This window comes from Tachysurus fulvidraco, chromosome 9 (genome assembly GCF_022655615.1).
Source record: "Tachysurus fulvidraco isolate hzauxx_2018 chromosome 9, HZAU_PFXX_2.0, whole genome shotgun sequence".
In the NCBI taxonomy this organism is placed as follows: Eukaryota; Metazoa; Chordata; class Actinopteri; order Siluriformes; family Bagridae; genus Tachysurus; species Tachysurus fulvidraco.
This window is the reverse complement of record NC_062526.1, coordinates 6,907,264-6,928,223: the sequence shown is the minus strand read 5'-3', so window position 1 is coordinate 6,928,223 and position 20,960 is coordinate 6,907,264. Positions and strand designations below refer to the sequence as shown.

Genomic DNA, 20,960 nt, shown 5'->3' with positions numbered 1-20,960 from the left:
GGAAATGTTATAAAAATAAGAGTACAAGCATTCAAACTGTTAAGTATAAATACATTTAAAAAAATACATATAAAAAAAATATTCAAATATTTTCACCTCCTGACTTAATAAAAACTCTGATTTTCAATTAACACACCACTCTTTAAGTAATTTAATGACTGGAGATACAGTTAATAAACAGACATTGGTGTGTAGAGCAAGTAAAAGTGTCACTTAAAGAGATTCATTTAAAACAGACACACATTATTTCTCTAATGATTCGTCTGATGCTGTTTTAATTGATTAATACATGAAAAGTGAAAAGTCTGATCATGAAAAACACCACTAATGACTACATAATGACGTTATTTGGGACGATAATGTGTGTTTTGGTTCTGTTTATGGTCTTTGGAAAGGCTCCTAGCTAATTTCGGGTTAAAGAATCGCGTTTGAAAGATGTTTGGCCTCAGTGCGACGCCGTAGAGTGGCTGATCCGTCAACATGGCGACTTCAATGTCACTCTTGTCTGGTCTTAGCCGAATTTGTTTGCGCCATACAGTCGCAAGAACACCATTAAGGTAATAACCAGCGCGTTGAATTGTTGTATAATATATATATATGCATATATATATTGTATAATATAATAAAAATCTTATGAGAGTACTGAGCAAAACACCAGGCTATCGATTAGCTAAACAAGCTAGCAAGCTAAATAGCCCTTCATAACATTGTAAAGGTTACAACAAATACAAAGCGCATATCGAAAATACAACCTATAACGAAATAACGTGTAATTTCCAGGTGAAACAGAAACAAACGAAAAAAATACGAGCTTTTTTTTATTTTATTTGTTTTTTCTTTTTTTTTCTTTAATAGCACACAGTATACAGTGTGATTGGTCACTCGGGTTGATGACGTCACAACCTCTTTTGCATATTAATTGAACCTTTCTTACTTTTGTTTTGTTGCGTTAAACTGTAACTGTAATTCTGAATGCACTTTGATTAAAATAGTCTTATTAGAATAGAAGTAAAAATAAACAGTTAGTTATCTTATATGTATCTCTTTGTCATGGCACCATTTGTTATTAAATGTTGTTATTGTCCAATTTTATTATTGTACAATTATCTAAATTCTATAAAGATCGGTTACAAAAAATGGACCAGAGGTAGTAAGTCATTCAGAAAAAGACACCAACGTTAACATTTGTGGATGAAATGGCTTGATTGTATTGCTTGTAAATATCATTAAGGTTTAAAATGATTTAAAAAGTAGATGGTTGGGACAAACAATAATGATCAATGATTGGTCATTGGAAACAGTGGGGACCAGTGCTTTGTCATTGCATTTGTCAAGTCACTAACTAGTCACTACCTTTCTTTAAATTGCTAATGTGGTTCACTATGTTGGCAACGCTGATCCAAACAACAGGCCGAGAAAGAACGTGGACTGCACTGAAAACCCTTTGGTTATGTAATCTGCTACAGCTTTGAAAGATTTCTCAGTCGACAGCCATTTCTAGCATGCTGTAACTTTTGGGTTATGCATGTATTCACAACAATCAGCCCTAACATTAAAACCACTGAAAGCTAAAGTGAATAATATTTCACAGTGGCATTTGTCAGCCATTATGCAGCAAGTTAACACTCAGTTCTCAAAATTTATGTGTTGGAAAAAAGAAATATCAGCAAGAAGCTGAATGACATTGTCCACACCCAGACTGTCTGGGTCAGGTTTCCTAAAAAACAAAAGGACTTGATCAAAAGTGGACGAGTATAAGCACCCCCAATGGGGATGTGAGCATCATATTTGGACCATGGAACAATGGAAAAAGGTGTCCTGGTCTGAGGAATCATGTTCCTTTTACACCATGTGGACAGCCGGGTAGGTGTGTCTGACACTCACCTGGGGAAGATAGGGTGCCAGGATGCACTTTGGGAAGAAGGCAGAGTCTGTGTAATGCTTTTGGCCAAAGTTCTGCTAGAAAACCTTGTGCCATGGCATTCATGTGTACTTACCCAAACATCTCTACACCCTTTCATGATAACAGTATTCCCTAAAGGCAGTGGCCTCTTACAGTAGGATAATGCCCCTGCCACATTGCAGAACTTTTGCTCAAATATGACAAGATTTTGGTTTGGCTTTCAAATTTCCCAAATCTTGATCCAATGGAGCATCTGTGGGACATGCTGGAGAAACAAGACTTATCCAAGGTGACCCAAGCTCTCAATTTATAGAACTTGAAATGTGGTGCCAGATAGCACAGCACACTTTCAGAGGTCTTGTGGAGTTCATGCTTAGACAGGTCAGAGCTTTTTAGTGGCACAAGTGGGATCAACACAATATTAGGCAGGTGATTTTGGCTAATTGGTGTACATATGCGCACACAGTTTTTAGAAGAATTTTTTCCATAAAGTTTCAGCACCAGATTGTGGCTTTTTAAACGGTCTATGAGAACCATGATGTTGCAGTTATTATTAGATTATCGTACTTAGTAAATTTCAAACCATATTATCTCTTTTGCCGTTAGCTTCCAAAAACAAAAGGAAAGAACTTTATTCCTGCATCAAAATTTTTAGGTAGAAGTGGAATATCAGTGGCTCCACTGTCAACAGGCAATCAAATGGCATTGTGGGTAATATAAAGTCACAAAAAAATCAGCTCATAATGTTGTTTCAAAATTAATCTTGGGTCAAGCTGAGGATTTCAAATTGTAAAGGTTAACATGTAAACATGTATCTTTACAAGTCGTTCAGGTTGGAGCTAAGGTTATGAAAAATATTTACTGACTTTTAGTATTTTGAATACTTTTTTGGACTACCTCATGTAAACTATGTATTGTAGCTACAGTCAGCTCCAGAAATATTAACACTCTTGTAAAGATGGGTAAAAATGTTCGAGATGTCAATAATTCTGTAGCAGATTGTGTAATTGCACTCTTGTGTATTTGTCTCGTGTTTTGACTCTTCATTCCTCTGATGCTGTTAGTTAATGACACTGAAAGAACAATACTAATGTTTTAGCAAAGTGCCTTGTGCTTGCATGCTTAACAATGTATTCTATGTTAAAGTATTATATTAAATAAAAAATGATGCTGATGGATGTAAGTGCAGCAGATAGACATTAAAGATCTAAGAGTTTCAGGGAATTTATAGAAACTATTATAGAAAGTACTTGGACTAATTATATTCTGCTTCTATACCTAAATTTTTTTGCTTTGCTTAACCAGCACCCTCACAACCACTCGCTTGGAGGGAGACAGAAAGAGAAAATGCGTGTATCCACACTCAAAGAACATTAACAATAACAATAAAAGGTAAAAAGAGAGAAAAATGTATATATAAAATGTATGTGTGTGGGATGAAAAGGCAAAAGTTCACTCACATTTACAATCTAAAGACCACATAGCTGCCTTTCTGAACTCAATAATGGAAGCTTACATGTTTCCACTGCCAAAAAGCTTTCTATCTGCCAGAAGAGATGTGAGAAAGGTCACTGAGGCTTTTCCTGGCATTAGCTTCTGTTCGTGACAAACCGGCTACCACACGTTTTTTTCATGCTGCTGTTCTCGGGAGACTCTTGCTCCAAAACTCTCCGGTGGTAACCGTGGGTCGGTGAGCTGACATAAAGTGCCGTCTGTTGCTAACTGGCTAATGGGAGCGTGCCAGAAAACCAGCAGACAGAAGTAATAGGAGCGATTCAGCATGCGCTTCCCTCTCCCTAGTCTGCCACAGCATTGTGGTTGCCTTTGTTTACTTTAGTGATTATTTTTCATTTCGGTCTCATTTTCCCCCCTCAAACTTCCTGTCTTGCAGGTCAGTTAGCACATCAGGATGTCTGGCGCAGAAACAAGGCCAAGAGTCGCAGCTCATCACAGTGGATGAGAAACTGGTAAGAGTGAACATGCTGCGTTTGGTGTTAATGATTTTTTGACGGGGGAGAGTTGATTCAGCTCGGGTTTCATTTTCTCTCAAGTTTATTTAAAACAAATGTGTGTAGACAAGACCCGGTAGATAGAAGCAGCAACCGTGTCTCAAGAGAATTCTCAAAAACGTATTGTTTTTGTTCACTTATTCACCTATATTTTTTTTTCTTATCAAACCTATTCTCAAAATGAATTTGGATAGAAACTTATATTTTATGTCTGCTAATATAAAAACAGGGTAATGAAGAAAACAGCTCCCCAACATCAGTTAGATCCTGGTTCACAATCAGTATTTTTGACTAAATAAAATTTGACCTGCCTTTCCCTGGGTCACTTAGCACATCAGCGTGCGCTGAATAAACGTTCAAATGCGACAGATCTTCACTCACAAAGCAGACCAGTGGCATGAGGTCATGCGGTTTAATAAGCACAGTGTACCTGGCTTCACCTTTATCCAGACACCTGCAAGTTCTTGCCTGATTTAATAGTCATGTCTATTATTATTATTATTATTATTATTATTATTATTATTGTTATTATTATTATTATTGTTATTATTATTAGTTTTCCTCCATGGAATTTGTCTAACCTTTTGTCACTGTTTATGTCTGAGTCTCGTATTAGACAAAATAACTGCGTGTTTAAAGATAAACAAACTACTTTTCTTTAATGTTTAGCCAACCTCGATAAGTTGGTTAAATAAATAAACATGCACTCAGACTGAAGTAAAATTAAATCCAACAACAAAATCTTCTAGAGTTTTATTGAAATAAATACTTGGTTAAGTTTTGCAAATTTCCCTTTGGTACACCATTTTTAAACAATTTTCAGTGTGTACCTGGACACAGTAAGTAATTTTAAAGCCTTTAATTCATAGGAATGTGTCCTTAAAAAAAAAAAAAAAAAAGAATTTCTTTATTACTTGCCTAAGGAAAATAACCCTCCTGTAGTGGGTATTTGGGTGGGTGTATATTGTGTCTCTTCTGGTGTCTGAAGCTGCCAGGATGAGGGCTCTCACTTCAAGCTTGGGGCCGCTCCGATTTAAAGCCGATTATGGGTTCGCTAAAAGAATGGAGTGAAAAGAGAAAGCAGGGGGGAAAAAACAGACGAGACAGACAGTAGCGGCCTCGTCTGCTAGGATAAGGTGGAGTGAATAATATTGGTTTCAGACATGTGCACGATGCATGCTGAGGTTACTTGACAGGCATGGCTGTAATGTGTGGAAAAATGCAACCTGAAAAAAAAAATAAATCACCTCATTACAATGATGCATCAGTTTCTAGGCTGAAATATGTAATTGTGCATAAACTCTCTTCCTGGAAGAAATTGTGTAACATGATTTAAATTGTATAGTTTGCCCAATTAACTTTGGCACCACTTATGCAGAACCATTACATTTCATGTTTACAACTCTACTATCACAGTATCATGTTTCAGCCTAAGTCATTTACTCAAGCTCATGAATGAAAAGGATTGTGTAGTGAGTTACACATCATTGACCAGCTATGAAAAAGTTGATTAAACAGAGAAAGTGTGTGTATTTGAATTTGTACTTTGTGATCTCTGTATCAGTGAAGGGTTGGAATAGTCTGTATGTTTTACACAGTTCTGTTAGATGCCTTGTAACCTTTTGTAGAGCTAGTTGAACTTTGTCTAAGATTTAAAGGCAGGGTCTCTGATTTTTGAAAGCCCACTCCTGTATTGATAGCTCCACCCACTCATACATACGCAACCCAGGCAAATAATGGAAAGAAATGTGTTTTTATCATAGCTGAAGGGAAGAACAATACGATTGCAGATAAACAAACAAGCAAAAATGACACAAGCAGAATCATGCAAAGGACGGCATATATTAGTTCTGTGTAACAAAGCAAAACCAACGTTACTCACCTATTGAGAAGGAAAAAAGCGCCTCGGCGTCTTAAGTAAAGTTAAATTTCCCGAGTCCATAACTCCTGAGTTGAACACTGTTACTACACAAAACGCGGTTGTAGCTGCCTCTCTACATTACTACGATAGAAAAGAGGTGTTATTTGTGTAGTAACAGCGTTTAGCTCAGGAGTTATTGACTCGGGAAACTCCAATCTGTGAATATGCACCAACTTCCTGCTCCTTCAGTTCTCTCCAGAGCTGGAAAGCTGATCCTATATTAACACGGGTCCTACTTCTCGCCTTATCATAAGCCTTTCTTCGCTTTCTTTCTTTGTTTTTATCCTCCATGTCAATGTTAAAACCGCTTTCTGCTAATGTCACACATGCGCACTGAACACTCTCTCCGCCCATATTGACAAGCCCGCCCCATTCTGCTCATTGGCTACACGTTAGTTTTGAATTTTGTTTTTGATTTTTTTATTATTCGGCCCGACTCAGTTTTCTGAAGCATTTCTCAAAAAATCGGAGACCCTGCCTTTAAGCCTGGATGATATGGTAATGGCAAACACATCACAAAACTTCACATATCACTTATATAACTTAGCCCAGGCTTTTATGAACATAGCATCAATAGCCACAAAAAGATTGTTGTCCAGAATTTCTACAAATTAAGGAAGAAATTAGAAAATTTGTAACATTTTATTCAAAAATAGTATTTTTTTTTTATGTCTACAGTGTGTAAGAAATTACTACACAAAGCACTAAAAGTGTATTGCATAAATAATAAAAGACCACAGTGCATGCTGTTATTGGAAACTAACCAACGTTAGTGTGGTATGATGAAGTGGAGTAATTCACTGGAAACTTCTTAAAATGTTGGATTAATATCTCCTCACAAAAAAAAAAACTTGATCATATCAACAATTGTACTTTTTAGTTATTGTAGAAATGTTGACATGGTAGAATGAGTGTGTTAATGTAAATCTGTAGGTGCATCTAGAATCACATTAATGTACACTATTCTACAGTACTTTTTGTATAAATAGTGTTAGTTGTGTGTTAACATTGAACATTCCAACAAGAAGTGCACTTCAGGCACTTGGATGTTGCACTTATTCAAACGGAAAAAAAAGTGGAACGTTAGGACGCTTCATAAACTCAACACTCGGAGCTTTGATTAAAGAGTTTAAAGAAACTGAATCAACACTTGACAAATCAGAATCAAGGAGCGTGGCGGTTTCCCTTAGACGTATTTCCGTGGCCTCTCTCTGACAAAGAGATTGTAAACAGCACTGGCAACATCTTAGAACTTGAACAGCTATCTGCAGCCTTTTCAAAGAAAGATAATTAGACTCCATATCCTCGCCTGGCCAAAGATATGAAAGTGGAATTTCACAACGGAACAGAACGTGCAAAGCCAATGTCCTGCGTTCATGTAAAAGTGCTTGCATCTGGAACACTTTCTGAGCAGTTCGAAACGTGTGGCATATCAAATGATGGCAATTAAAGACCTGCGTGATTGTGGCTGAGACCTGGCACTCTCTCGCTCTGGTGCCTGCCCTGGCTTGCTTTTGTTCATAATTACTGTTTGATTAAGCATGCTGAGCTGTGAGACAAACCGCATGGCTGGCCACCGATATGCAGCTTTACACGGAATGTCTGATTAGTTAACAATATCCACCTAACATCCCAAAGCAAGTTTCGTCACATACTTTCAGTCTGAGAAAGTAGATAAGTGCTGGGGGAAAAATGGCATATGACTTTTGACTAAGTGACAAATTGCTGCATGCTTTCAGAAAATAAAAAAAAAATATATGCAGGGGTTTGAGGTACACATTGCTAGACTGTTTAGAGAAATGTTTGTAGCTTTAGAGGAGTATAAGTGTAGAGGACCACTCAGGCTGTTCCTACGTCCACAGCGCAGTTAGTCACTTCCTAGTAACTTTCTTAATGTTCTTTTGCTGAAAATGTAACCTGTGATTGCTTTGTCTGCATCAGCATTTTTAAATACTTTAATGTGTCTCTTCTAGCTAACTTCACTTTTATGTAGCACCGTGGTCCTGGAGAAACGTTTTCTCATTTCACTGTGTACTGCAACAGCTATATATGGTTAAAATGACAATAAAAGCTATTTGACTTGACTAAACTTATCTGTATCTAGATCGAGATTGTAATTCGCCCGCTCAAAAAAAGCCAGGAAACGCTTAAATCCCATATTGGATCTTGATGAATGACCTATTCAAGCTAAAATTCTACTTGTATACATTTGTTAAGAACAAAATGATCTCACAATGGGAACCAAAATTGGGTTGGGCTGGATTCAAGATCACACTGAAAATCAAAGTAAAATGTCAAAATTACAGCTTAACATAACTTGCAACATTGAATTTCATCACCACATGTCCCTGTATGAAATTTTTATAACATCTAGGCATGCTCCTGATGAGATGATGAAAAACATCCTGGGGATCTCCTCCTAGACCTGGATCAAGGCATCAGTTAGCTCCCGGACAGTCTTTGGTGCTACATGGTGGCTTTGGATGCTCAGAGACATAACCCCGATGTTGAGGGCCAGTCAGTGGCATCAGTGCCTTCATCATCCAGAAACTTTCTAGTCACTTGAGGATAGGCATCCATCAGGAGGAACCTATGGCCCTTTTCAGCAGCATACGGTCTGATAATGGCTCTGAGGATTTCATCCCTGTACCTAACAGCAGTAAGGGTCCTGTTGGCTAGCAATGTCAATGTGACCCTCCAAGGATATTCCTCCCTGGATCATTACTGATCCACTGCCAAACCAGTCATGCTGGATAATTTTCCAGGCAGAATAATCTTCCCTGTGGCATCTCCAGGTTCCTTTACTTCTGTCACATGTGCTCGGTGTGAGCTTGCTCTCATCCTTGAAGAGATCAGGGCGCCACTGGTGAGCCTGGCAATTCTGGTGTTCTCTGGCAAATGCCAATCAAGCTGCATGGTGCTGGCCTGTGAGCACAAGTCCCACTAGAGGATGTCAGGCCCCTATGCAATCGTCATGGATTTTGTTTGTGAGAGTTTGGTCTAAAACAAGTAGCCTGCTGGAGGTCATTTTGTAGGGCTTTTGTTTTTCCTTGCACAAAGGAGCAGACACTGGTCCTGCTGCTGGGTTGTTGTCCCGTCCTTGTGTAACTGCTCGTCGCCTGGTATTTCTTCCATGTATTGCAAAACACCCCAAACCTCATTGCGAGGACGTGAACGGATGTGCCATCCTGGAGGAGATGGACTACCTGTGCAACCTGCTTGGTTTGTAGTTATTGCTTAATGCTGCAAGTAGTGACAAGGATTCTAACAAAACTAGAGACAAAATAGACAGGAAGGATACGGAGAGTGCAGTCGTCCTTTCCCTTTTTTTGGGGTTGTCTTGTTTTTGGACCAAAGCACGTGGACCTGATTCACAGTCCCTTCTGGTTCCTAACTGGACAGATTAATATTCCTGAAGTTTAATTGACTTGATGTTATATTGTGATGATTAAATGTCTATAATCACTGTATATCGGAACTATATAGAGCTGACGTGCTAAGTCGTGGTTATAAACCGGCTCACAAATTTAAACTGATGTCGTGTAAATAAATCGAAAGCTTGGAAATAAGAGTTAATCTTTTATTCTACCAGGAGTTTCAAAATCTTTTTATTTTTTTAAATGAATTTATTATTTATGTATTTTTTTACTTATTGATTTATTTGTATTTAGAGTATCACTGGAACAAAGAGGTTTAAGGATCTGATCATTAAAGAGAACCCCAACCCCCTGAACCACCACTTCCTTGTGAGCCCCAAGCGAGGCCACACAGGTTATGAACTGACTGACCACCTAAATGAGCTTCAGATTCTTCATTTTAATTAATCTGCGTTAAAGCTGCAGTTATACTGGATCATGGACAGACAGACTCTCTGCCAAGTTTTAAACGCAGCTTGAAATCAGCAGTCAACAAAAATGAGCATGTATTTCTTATTGAGACAAACAAGGAAGCTGGTTTGTGCCAGCCATCTGATTGGGATGCAGTGGTTGTCCTGTCTGCTTGTCTCATTAACTGAACAATTCCCCTTTGGTGACCGGCTCTGTGTTTGCACCAGTCCCCCAGACAAAGTTTGTTAATTAACTCAATGTAGGTTTCATTGTTGCCTTGTGCTTTTCGGAGACCTTGCAGGGCTTGACTCGGCGAAGCAGCGACTAGCAGTTTAAATCAGAATGCCTCATTGCATAACTGTGTTTAAACACCGCTTCACATCGAAGGAGAACTCGGTTTTTATGTCAACAGGAAGTCTTCGTCTGGCTGTTGAACCTATTTTCTGGGTAACTATGGATAAACACCTAATATTCCAGACATGAAATCTGCTGCTGTAGATTTAGTCTTGAGTCACTGAAGGTTTATGGAAATCTAATATTAGCACAAACGAGACAATTACGTTTTGCAGAGATATCTTTGGATTTAATGGCTTCAGCTTGTAAGAATTCTGTCAGAAATGGAGAGAAAATACAGCCTGTAAAGCAGACCACACTGACCTGTCCTCCCTTCCCCACACACACATCTCAAGTGTCTGTTTTGTCTAAATCGTTCCTCCTACCAGGTGCTCGCGCGGAAATTTCAAGGCTGGACAACTAGGTCAAAGGATATGGCTCTTTTGAAGAGGACCTTACAAGAGGCTTTGTGTATTAGCCCCTAAATAGTATTTCATTTACTTAGCACTCAAGAGACAGTAACCATTAAAGCACCCTTCAGTGCGTGTCGCCTTTGTTTGGCCAGAGGAACAAAACTTACTTCAGCCGTGGCGAAAATTTTTATTTATTTATTTATTTATTTATTTATTTATTTGCAAATGACACAAATTGGAGAGAAAAGTAGAATCGTTGGAATATTTCAGTTGCTTACTTTGGACTCCACAAGCAAAACCCGATGATCCGTTTTAGATCGAATCCATCCGAGTGTCGTCTGAACGCATGCTTCAGTAGAAGAGATTAGACATTAGGAAAATCTTCTGTACAAAAGCAGTAAACATGGTCAAATATTAAATCATGGTTGAATACTAAATATCACTGATATGGGACATGACTTCTTTTTGTTTTCAGTATCATCAAATTCTCCATTTTTATGTCTCTTTACATTTCATTTTTTATTTGTGGTTGAGCTGAAATTTCCTAACTGGAAAAGTAGAGATGATTTCATTCAAAAGGTTTTGGGCTGTTGTAAGGGATTTGTGTTTCCATGTTTCAGCTTTCGTTTTTTTTAAACACACACAACACACACCACACACACACACACACACCACACACACCACACACACACAGGCACTGAAATTGATCATATTTTGCCCAGATCCACTTTGCTCAGGCACAAATAAATAAACACACACTTTAGAATTCTTCTTCTGCTCTCATATGTCTGGAAAGTGTGCATGCTCAAAGCCTACATGCAAACATTCAGTTTTCTGAAGAAAATACTTTTACACCCCAATTCAGTTTTGCTGGTCATCTACTGAACTAAGCTTTCTATGCCGTTTGAAATCAGTGTTTTTGTTGTTGTGGTGTTTTTTTTGGGTTTTTTTTTAATAAACCTTGTATCCGGTGAGCATGCCTGTAACTGACTATTCCGTCTTCGCATATCCGTCATTATCACCTTCCTCTGAAAGCTGTGATGCTCCTGGCGTGTGAGGTCATTTTCATGCTCTTTGCTAAATATTGACGCACACATATGGTACCATTTTGCCACATAATGTCGCAGTGAATGCTTTCTGTTCTCAAAAGTGCAAACAAGCCAGATGGCTTGAGAGTGACACTTAAAAACGAGCTCTGTTTCAACAAGACACGCCAAGCTTTTTCCATGGAAGTTGCCTCCAAACAAACAGGTGGCATGTGGCTAATAGCATGCGGAAATGCCTCTTCCCACACACACACACAGTCACACAGTCTGCCCCACCCAGACTGCTCAGTGTAACGTGAGAATAGATTTGACCCTCAGTGCCAACTGCACCCTCCTTTCACTCACACAAGTAGTACATGTTGTTTGTTTCTATTAGTGACCCCGTATGTCCGATCTGTTATTAGCACAGTCCTCTCACTTCAAAGATGGCCAACCGGGACGCGTTGCGCAACAGTCGACACAGACACGACTCGGCTGCTGAGGTTAAGGGTCGCGGTTTTGCTTCCTTTCTGGAAGTCTAAGGCTCGTTGACTTAACAATATATGGCCTAGCGATGAAATCTGTCGACATGTCTCAGAGAGGTCAATCCCCATCCAATAACATCCTGATTGCATGGGTGCTGAAAGCTCACTTTTCAAGGGTGAACACAATGTGTGGGATTGTTAACGCCTTGCTTCGTGTTTGATTTTGTGTTTCTCCTCATGTATCCATTTTTTAATTTCTTTCTTTTTTTTCTTCTGTCTGTCGGCATTATTAATAAACCTGCTCTCAACGTGATTTCCGAGATTTCAGTGAATCTAAGACACGAACGCAGGCCTCAGGCATATTTACTCTGGTTAAATGAGCACAGCTTTTTTTTAAAAGACTCGTTTGCACTTTTTTGGATGAGGACGCACCCCTAGATTAATAACAGGAAATGATCCCCCCCAGGTGATGAACAAGGGCAAGTGCTCATGTAATAGCCAGGTATTATTTCCACAGTCTGGCATGCGATAAAGCAAATGTTTACAAACCACACAGAAGAGTTTCACGTATGTGCCAAGCTCAGTGAGTTTCTGATCATTTATTCACTCCTCATTAGGAGTCTTTTGGTAAATGTCCAATGTACGGCTTATGTTTTTTGGGGCTAACAATTAAGTGTTATTCAAATGAATTATTTTTGTTTCCCAGATTGACTTCCTGTTCACGGTTGAGTGTAACTTCTGAGATACTTCTGAGATTGTGTGCCTATGTATGTTTGTGAGCGTATGTACAGTATGTGTATTCGCATTTCTGTGTGTTTTTGAATGTGCGTGACTGCGTGCATGCATGTGCGTGCGTGCGTGTGTGTGTGTGTGTGTGTGGGAATGCCAGTGGGGTGTATTCTACATCCAAGTTCTGTGAAATCATTCATCTCGATGCTGATTAAATTACACCTGGGAAAGGCATGAAAGTTTCCACCTGTATCTGATGGGAATGACTTACTATCTATGTTTTCATATATTGTTTTGGACTCAAGAGCCTGGCTCAGAAGTTTGCCTCGGGTCGCCGCCACATGCGCTGCTTTACAAGTCCGATTCCCTGGGCAGCGCACGCGGGCCTGCGATTGCCATCAACGGTGTACAGTCGTGCTGCTGCTTCTGCTGCGTGTGTGGTGCTTCAGAGCACTTGTCTCAAAGGCAGCTGTATAAACTGTACTTCACTAACTTCGTGCACAAGGGAGCCTTTTACCCGAGTGTCGGGGACGACTGAAGCTCCTCCGCAGGGAGATTCCCACAGCAACCGAGCATGTCCTAAATACAAAGCTCTTCTGAACTGCAAAACACATGCTGCACCAAATACCTTTTTGATGAGAGGCAGAGTACCAGGCATTTTTAAGAGCACTATTTATGACTTACTTATTTAAGAGTTCGATTTTGTCTGAACACTAGTGCAACGTCCAACTTCAGTAACTTCATGTTTAAAATGTGGCAAGGAGAAAGAGAAATTTGATGGAAGCTCTTAAACTTCTCCTGGAAGCTCTTAAACTTAATGAGCAGTCAGCATGACTTTTTTTTTTCTTCCTTTTTCTTTTTCTCTTCATAATTCTGTGCTTTCGAAACAAATTTCTAACCTCCCAATTGGAGCAGGAGAAAAGTTCTGCAGATCATATGCATCATAACCATGTCACAGTCTTTCAAAACTAGGAGCCAAAAGTCTCTGTGATCATTTCTAGGTAAAAGAGATTTATCTCTCTCCCTTTCTCTCCCCTCTGTCTGTCTTAGTAACACTAGTACAATCTCAGGAATATGTATGAGGAAGAGGCTGACTAATGCTATCCTCCAAGTGTGTCCCGCTGCCCCGTGACCCAGCCTGTGCAGCAGATTAAAAACAAACAGCTGACTGACTTCACATTTCTCAGAAACGAAGCACATTAGCGCGACGTGTTAGACGTGTGTTTCCGTTCACCACTCCATGACCTTCAACATCGCATCTTACTGAGCAGCTGAAGTGTAACAAACACAGAGTAAAGGCTTTAATTAGAATGGACTGAAGTGTGTATGTAATGAGCATCATCACTGGAAAGCACTCAGGATGTGGGATAACACTCTGTCTTCCTTGCTTTCCGTCTCTCTCCCTTTGTCTGTCTCTCTCTGTCTGCCTGTCTCTGTCTCTCTACGTCTCGCTCTCTCCCTTTCTGTTTCTCTTTCCCTTTGTCTGTCTCTCTGTCTATCTTTCTGTCTGTCTCTCCCTCCTCTGTTCATCTCATGTATGGAGGAAGAGGATCAACAGCACTTAAATATCTCCTACACGTGTGTCATTGTCCTCTGAGACGCAGCTTGAACACCGGGTCAGAAACAGTTGACTGACTTCACAATTCTCAGAAAGAAAGCACATTAGCGTGGCGTGTTACACAGACGTTTCTGTCCACTACTCCACGACCTTCAGCGGCTCAACTTTCTGAGAAACAAACAGCCGCAGTAGAGGCTTTAATTTGGAAAAAAAAATTGTGGACTGAAATGAGAATGTATTGAGCATCTTCAAAGATGGATATTTTTTTCCATGGCTGCTGTTAGTTTAAAATTTTCCTTGTCCTTCAGTTTACTAGGAAGCTGAATTGCTCCTAGATATAATAGGGCACGTCGTGTTATTCCGGTGTACTATTATAAGCCACGGGATTGTTTTGCCATGGGATGTGGCAGCTCAGTGGGTAAGGTGTTGGGCTGATGATCAGAAGATTGAGGTTTGTTTGAATCCCAGATTCACCAAGCTGCCACTTGCTGCGATCTAGAGCAAGGACCTTAACTCTCAGTTGCTCGGTTGTATAATATGAGATAAAAATGTAAGTCGCTCTGGATAAGGGCATCTGCCAAATGTTGTAGATGTAAATGGCACTAACAGAACTAGGAATGCTTTCTCTCCTAAAAGTTTATCAGTACTTTAGAACAGCGGTTCAGCTGGTGGACCACAGTCCCGAGGCAACATGTTTCACTGGATCGAGCAGAACCTGGAGCAGAATTTCTAATGTACTAATCTTGTAACTGTTGTTCCGATTCGGTCATTTAAATGAGAAGTATTAAGTATCTGTACCCTTCAAGGATGACCATAATTAACTCTAATTCTTGTACATCCTTTTTATAGAGCATCTTTGCTCATAGTGTCAATCATACAGTAGACCTGCGCTCTACCGGACTTAAGATGTTTTATTTTTGTTTATATTACTATTATTTTTCAGCAAGTTGTCCTCTCGTTTACAGTCGAGCTAGCTGACGAGTTTGTCTCTTCACCCTTCTGCTGACCGGTTTGCCCCTGGTTCTCGGTGTGAAAGGGCTCCCATGCGCTTTATTCGCAGAGGTGTCAGAAATATAGACACGCTTTTATGTGACGAACAGTTTTGCCAGCTTTCCTCCCCCGCTCTTAAGCCTGGCATTCTGTCTGCATACCAGGGATTGTAGGGCCCCGTGAATAGTGTCAAACTTCATAGTTCTCATTTTGCTTCCTGTACATGGCTGGAGAAACGTGCAGCGTTTCCCCCCCTTTGTCCTTCCTTTTTTTTCTTTTTCTTTTTTTTTTTTTGCACACCGAATTATTTTTTTTTTTGGTCCGCTTTTTTTCTTTCCAAGAAGCACCATATTTAAGCCACCGTCTCCTGCTTTGTGCACTGGCCATTGTGCTCTCGTCTGTTGCGAGGATCACCCTCCTAGTTTTTGTTGCCTTAATGTATGCAGGCATAAACGTCTAGACTACACTTTTTTTGTACATTGCAGAGGCAGCGAAGTGTGTTTTTCAATGTGCCCCTTCATCTGAGCCCAAATTTGAGCATTAAGAATGGCAGTCTTGTTCTGTACTTTCCTCTTCTCCTTAACACTTTATGTAAATACAAACGCTTCCTGTAGCCTGTCCTGTTAATTCCATAGACGTTGAAATGTTTAGAGTCTGATGTCAATTCTGTAGATCCACACAGACTTCATAACAGGTTATGGAGTAGTATGTAGACAGGTTTCAGCTTTTAGTTTTGTCTTTCTGTTGAAGGTCAGTGTAACTTATTACAGGTTAATAAGGTTTTGGACGTATTTAGCATCTTCACAAGAATGCACTCTAAACTGATCCTTCTTAAATTGTCTCTTTTTCCCCCAAGTTTGATCTTTTTCTAGGTTTGCTGTTGGTTTGAAATATGTTGATTGAGCAATTCAGTTGATGCCTTTTTTTGCTATAATAATAATAATAATAATAATAATAATAATAATAATAATAATAATAATAATAATCATCATCATCATAAACCCAATTGACTAAAGGCAGAAAGATAACAGTAAAAACGCCTTCATTGTTAAAATGACGTATAGACGGTAAGCTAGAAGGTGACATGATGTAGCATTGCTGATCAGTCTCACCCTCGTGTCTGTATGAAGCAGGTCTTACGCTAATGCATTTTGCCATCTGTTATTCAGTCTGTGTAAATGTTATACGAAAACTCACTACACACCAATTTGTGAGCATGTCTTTGTCCCCGGTTCAGGCCAAAGAGTCGCTTTTACAGTGAATCGCTAGTGAGATGACAGCTGCTGATCAAAAGTTTATTCTTTGAAGTTGTAATGGCCATTGAAACGTGTGAAGGAGAACTGAAAGGAGATCTGCTTCTGAGGCGTGTAACCATGGGTGGCTACCGTGCATGCGCATGAGTGTGCGTGCATGTGAGTGTGCCTGTGCGAGAGCCTGGCGTGCCTGTGCGAGAGCCTGGCGTGCCTGTGCGAGAGCCTGGCGTGCCTGTGCGAGAGCCTGGCGTGCCTGTGCTAGAGCCTGGCGTGCCTGTGCGAGAGCCTGGCGTGCCTGTGCGAGAGCCTGGCGTGCCTGTGCGAGAGCCTGGCGTGCCTGTGCGAGAGCCTGGCGTGCCTGTGCGAGAGCCTGGCGTGCCTGTGCGAGAGCCTGGCGTGCCTGTGCTAGAGCCTGGCGTGCCTGTGCGAGAGCCTGGCGTGCCTGTGCGAGAGCCTGGCGTGCCTGTGCGAGAGCCTGGCGTGCCTGTGCGAGAGCCTATGCGAGAGCCTGTGTGTGTCTGTGCGAGAGCCTGTGCGAGAGCCTATGCGAGAGCCTGTGCGTGTCTGTGCCAGAGCCTGTGCGTGCCTGTGCCAGAGCCTGTGCGTGTCTGTGCCAGAGCCTGTGCGTGCCTGTGCGAGAGCCTGTGCGTGCGTGCGCGTGAGCCTGCGCGAGAGCCTGCGCGAGAGCCTGCGCGAGAGCCTGCGCGAGAGCCTGCGCGAGAGCCTGCGTGTGGGCCTGTGCGAGGGCCTGTGCGTGCGTGAGCCTGTGCGTACATGTGCGAGAGCCTGTGAAAGCGTGTGCGAAAGCGTGCTGACAAATTTCTCAAAATCTCACAGTTCTGTTCATCATGACCGAATGAATGGAGTTTATCTTTAATACTGACTCCAGCAAAATAAGGGATTTTTAAAATCCCCCCTGTATTCAGTAAAAATATATTAGGTTGTTATTGAAGGAAATATTTAAGAAATAGTTTTATCAATAATCTCATTTGTTTATTATCAGAATGTAGGAGCTGTTTTCTCTTGGAGGAAGTGTTCTCTCGTCACTCCTCACACCTTCAAACGCAGGTTTCTGGCCTGTGATTGAAGCCCTCTGGTGAAAAAAAAAAAATCACAATAGGCCGTCTCGCAGCATTTCAAGTGTGTGAAATTAGCTTGTCTAGACAAAGTACGCGTCTACATTCAAAAGGAAATATTTGGGCTTTTATGCCCTTTAGGTGTAAGTGTGTGAGGCTGCCAAGCTCTTTAATACGCTACTTTTTTCCTGCACTTTTTGTACGCTACTTTTTTCCTGCACTTTTTGGCTGCCTACCATGAGCTCAAAATTACATTTCACCAAACATGTAGTATGGGATATTTTCCTAATCCTGTTTACCTTTTAAAAATGTGTCTGAACATAAATGATCTCTCTCTCTCTCTCTCTCTCTCTCTCTCTCTCTCTCTCTCTCTGTATGTGTCTGTCTGTCTGTCTCTCTCTCTCTGTGTCGCTCTCTCTCTCTCTGTATGTCTCTGTGTCTGTCTCTCTCTCTGTGTCTTTCTCTCTCTCTGTATGTCTCTCTGTGTCTGTCTCTCTCTGTGTGTGTCTTTCTCTCTCTGTATGTCTCTCTGTGTCTGTCTCTCTCTCTCTCTGTGTCTTTCTCTCTCTCTGTATGTCTCTCTGTGTATGTCTCTCTCTCTCTGTGTGTCTTTCTCTCTGTATGTCTCTCTGTGTCTGTCTCTCTGTCTCTCTCTGTGTGTCTTTCTCTCTCTCTCTCTGTGTGTCTCTCTGTGTCGCTCTCTCTCTCTGTGTCTGTCTCTCTTTCTGTGTGTCTTTCTCTCTCTCTCTGTCTGTGTCGCTCTCTGTCTCTCTGTGTCTGTCTTTCTGTCTCTCTCTCTGTGTGACTTTCTCTCTGTGTCTCTCTGTGACTCTGTCTCTCTCTCTGTGTGTCTCTGTGTGTGTGTGTGTCTGTCTGTCTGTCTCTCTGCGTCGCTCTCTCTCTCTGTGTGTCTGTCTCTCTGTCTCGCTCTCTCTGTCTCTCTCTGTGTCGCTCTCTCTCTATATGTCTCTCTGTCTCTCTCTCTGTGTCGCTCTGTGTCTCTATCTGTCTGTCTGTCTGTCTGTCTGTGTGTGTCTCTCTGTCTGTGTCTCTCTGTGTGTCTTTCTCTCTGTCTGTCTGTGTGTGTCTCTGTGTGTCTGTCTCTGTGTGTGTCTCTCAATTTCTGTCTCTCTCTGTGTGTGCGTGCGTGTGTGTGTGTGTGTGTGTGTGTGTGTGTGTGTGTCTCTCTCTCTTTCTGTGTCTCTCTGTGTTTTATTTTATTCAGGACATCACAACAATAACTGGGGTTCCAGAGGAGCACATCAAGACACGGAAAGTGCGCATCTTTGTGCCCACTCGAAATGCCATGCAGTCCGGCGTCCAGAACACCAAGAAGTGGAAGATGGATTTTGATACGCGTGAGCGCTGGGAGAATCCTCTCATGGGCTGGGCATCGACGTACGTCCACATCCGGTTTCATGCTTCACAAGTTTAGTCCTGGGTTTATTTAGAGATAAAAATGATGCCTTTTTTTAAGGCATTTTATGTAATTCGTTCTACTTTTATACTTGTGCATACAGTTGTGAGTGTAAGGGTTCGTACACCCTTATGATAGAATAAATTGGGAGGAGAAAAACATGTTGTGTTCAGTAGTAAACCTTACCACCATGTTCAAACAGTGCAAGTAAAAATAGTAAATGTATTAATAGAGATAAATATTCTATGATAATCTGTACGTCCATGCTTTGCCGTTAAAACCAAGACCAAACGTTTTCATATTCTCACAACAGCGTTTTATGTTTTTTCAGTTTTTAGTATTAATAACTCCACCAGCTGCATGTTATTGCCATCTTATTATTAGGGTTAGATGCGATAGAGGCCGCCTCCCTCCAGCTCTCCAATGAAAAAATGTTTTTGCTCTTTGTTGTGAGTTGTTGCTCAAGTGATACAAGCTCTGGGTTGTTGATCAGAGGATCAGGGTTTCAAGCCCCAGCACTGCCAGGCTGACACTGTTGGGCCCCTGAGCATGGCCCCTAACCCTCTCTGTTCCAGTGGTGCTGTATCATGCTAAACATTTGAATTTGTATTTATTCCAAATGCCCAAGCATAAATTCGAGGTATCATGTTTGCAAGCTTTTACACTTGTAAATTGTGTCTGTCTTATTCTCTCTCTTTTTTTTTTGTGGTCATGTTTGTGAGAGCATTTGTGAGTGTTTTTTAATCCATTAGATTTTAATCTCGAACAGTTGATTTGATTGTTTTTCAGGGCTGACCCACTGTCTAACATGACCCTTACATTCAGTACTAAGGAGGACGCGATCGCTTTTGCTGAGAAGAATGGTACGTCATCCATTTTCCCTCCATCGTCACTTTTACCATCACAGAAAGAAGAAATGTGTTGTTTATATGTGTAACTGCAGATTTGCTTTCATCTACACTCCGGGCTCTCAAGTCAGACATTAACGAGTGTTTATAATGTAAATTATACGTCACTCTACCACTGTTCTGTCTGTTTCTACAGGATGGAGTTATGATATAACGGAGAAGAGAACGTCCAAACCGAGAGTGAAGTCATACGGCGCAAACTTCTCTTGGGACAAAAGGACCAGAAGATCCGCCAAATAGACGATCAGTCAGATTGTTTAGATCTGTTCATGAGCTCCGTGTTTCCATGATAAATATTGTAAAATGTACATTTACAGAAATCTAATAAAGCCTACCGCAGTAATCCTGATTTTTTGGACATATTTAGTCAAATTTATTCAGTAAGTTTTCTTTTCCCATCTTTACAAGGTACTTATTAAACAAAATAGGAACATAACATTTTGACATGAACAAAACTGAAACATGCTAATGTGAGTACTGTGATTCCAAATAATTGCAGAGATTTACAACACTTTGCTTGAACATTGTTTAAACATTATACACAGTGTTCGCTCGACCAGAAACCTAGCAAAAGTGGAAAATATATCAAGTACACATTACATGTTGATCCTAAAGACGTGGTTTATTTTAAAGACATATTTTTGTTTATTTATATATCTTTAATTTCTTTTTATTTATTGAGTGATTTAATAATTCATTTAAGCAAAATTTCTTTTTCAAACGTTCTTTTCCTTATTCAGCTTCTGTAACTGGTTTATTTTGGACATTGGAATAGATGCTGGTCAATGACGAGGAAGCACAGACACACAGACAAACACATGCACCAAAGAGCAATTTCCTGTAGTCAATACAACTGCTTTATTTTAGGAAGTTGGGAGGAAACCAGAGAACCCAGAGGAAACCCATGAGGACATGGAATGGGGTGGGGGAACTGGGGACATGAGCTGTAAAGTTTACTATTTACTGCAAATCACTGATTTCAAAACTATTGGTACATCCCACGAATGATATTGAAAACAATTGCTCTTTTTTATAAGCAGTGATGGTGAAATCTATCGGTTACGACTAGTGGTTGTTGATGTGAAGGTTGTGGGGTTCAAGCTGCCATTGATG

General features: G+C 40.6%; 1 protein-coding gene across 1 annotated transcript; it reads left to right on the top strand.

Annotated features, from left to right (window-relative positions):
• Window positions 1-404: 404 nt before the first annotated feature.
• Window positions 405-20,196, top strand: ndufs4 (NADH:ubiquinone oxidoreductase subunit S4). Its single transcript, XM_027162826.1, has 5 exons — window positions 405-557; window positions 3,795-3,870; window positions 18,748-18,920; window positions 19,729-19,802; window positions 19,984-20,196. Exons 1-5 carry the CDS (start codon window positions 481-483, stop codon window positions 20,085-20,087), a joined length of 504 nt encoding a protein of 167 aa, XP_027018627.1. The 5' UTR covers window positions 405-480; the 3' UTR covers window positions 20,088-20,196.
• Window positions 20,197-20,960: the final 764 nt, after the last annotated feature.

Bases quoted from the DNA above. Each gene is read 5' to 3' on its own strand.
- ndufs4 (XM_027162826.1), top strand. From the start codon at position 481: ATGGCGACTTCAATGTCACTCTTGTCTGGTCTTAGCCGAATTTGTTTG. The intron at 18,921-19,728 runs GTACGTCCACAT...ATTGTTTTTCAG, and splicing joins CTCATGGGCTGGGCATCGAC to GGCTGACCCACTGTCTAACA. The intron at 19,803-19,983 runs GTACGTCATCCA...CTGTTTCTACAG, and splicing joins CGCTTTTGCTGAGAAGAATG to GATGGAGTTATGATATAACG.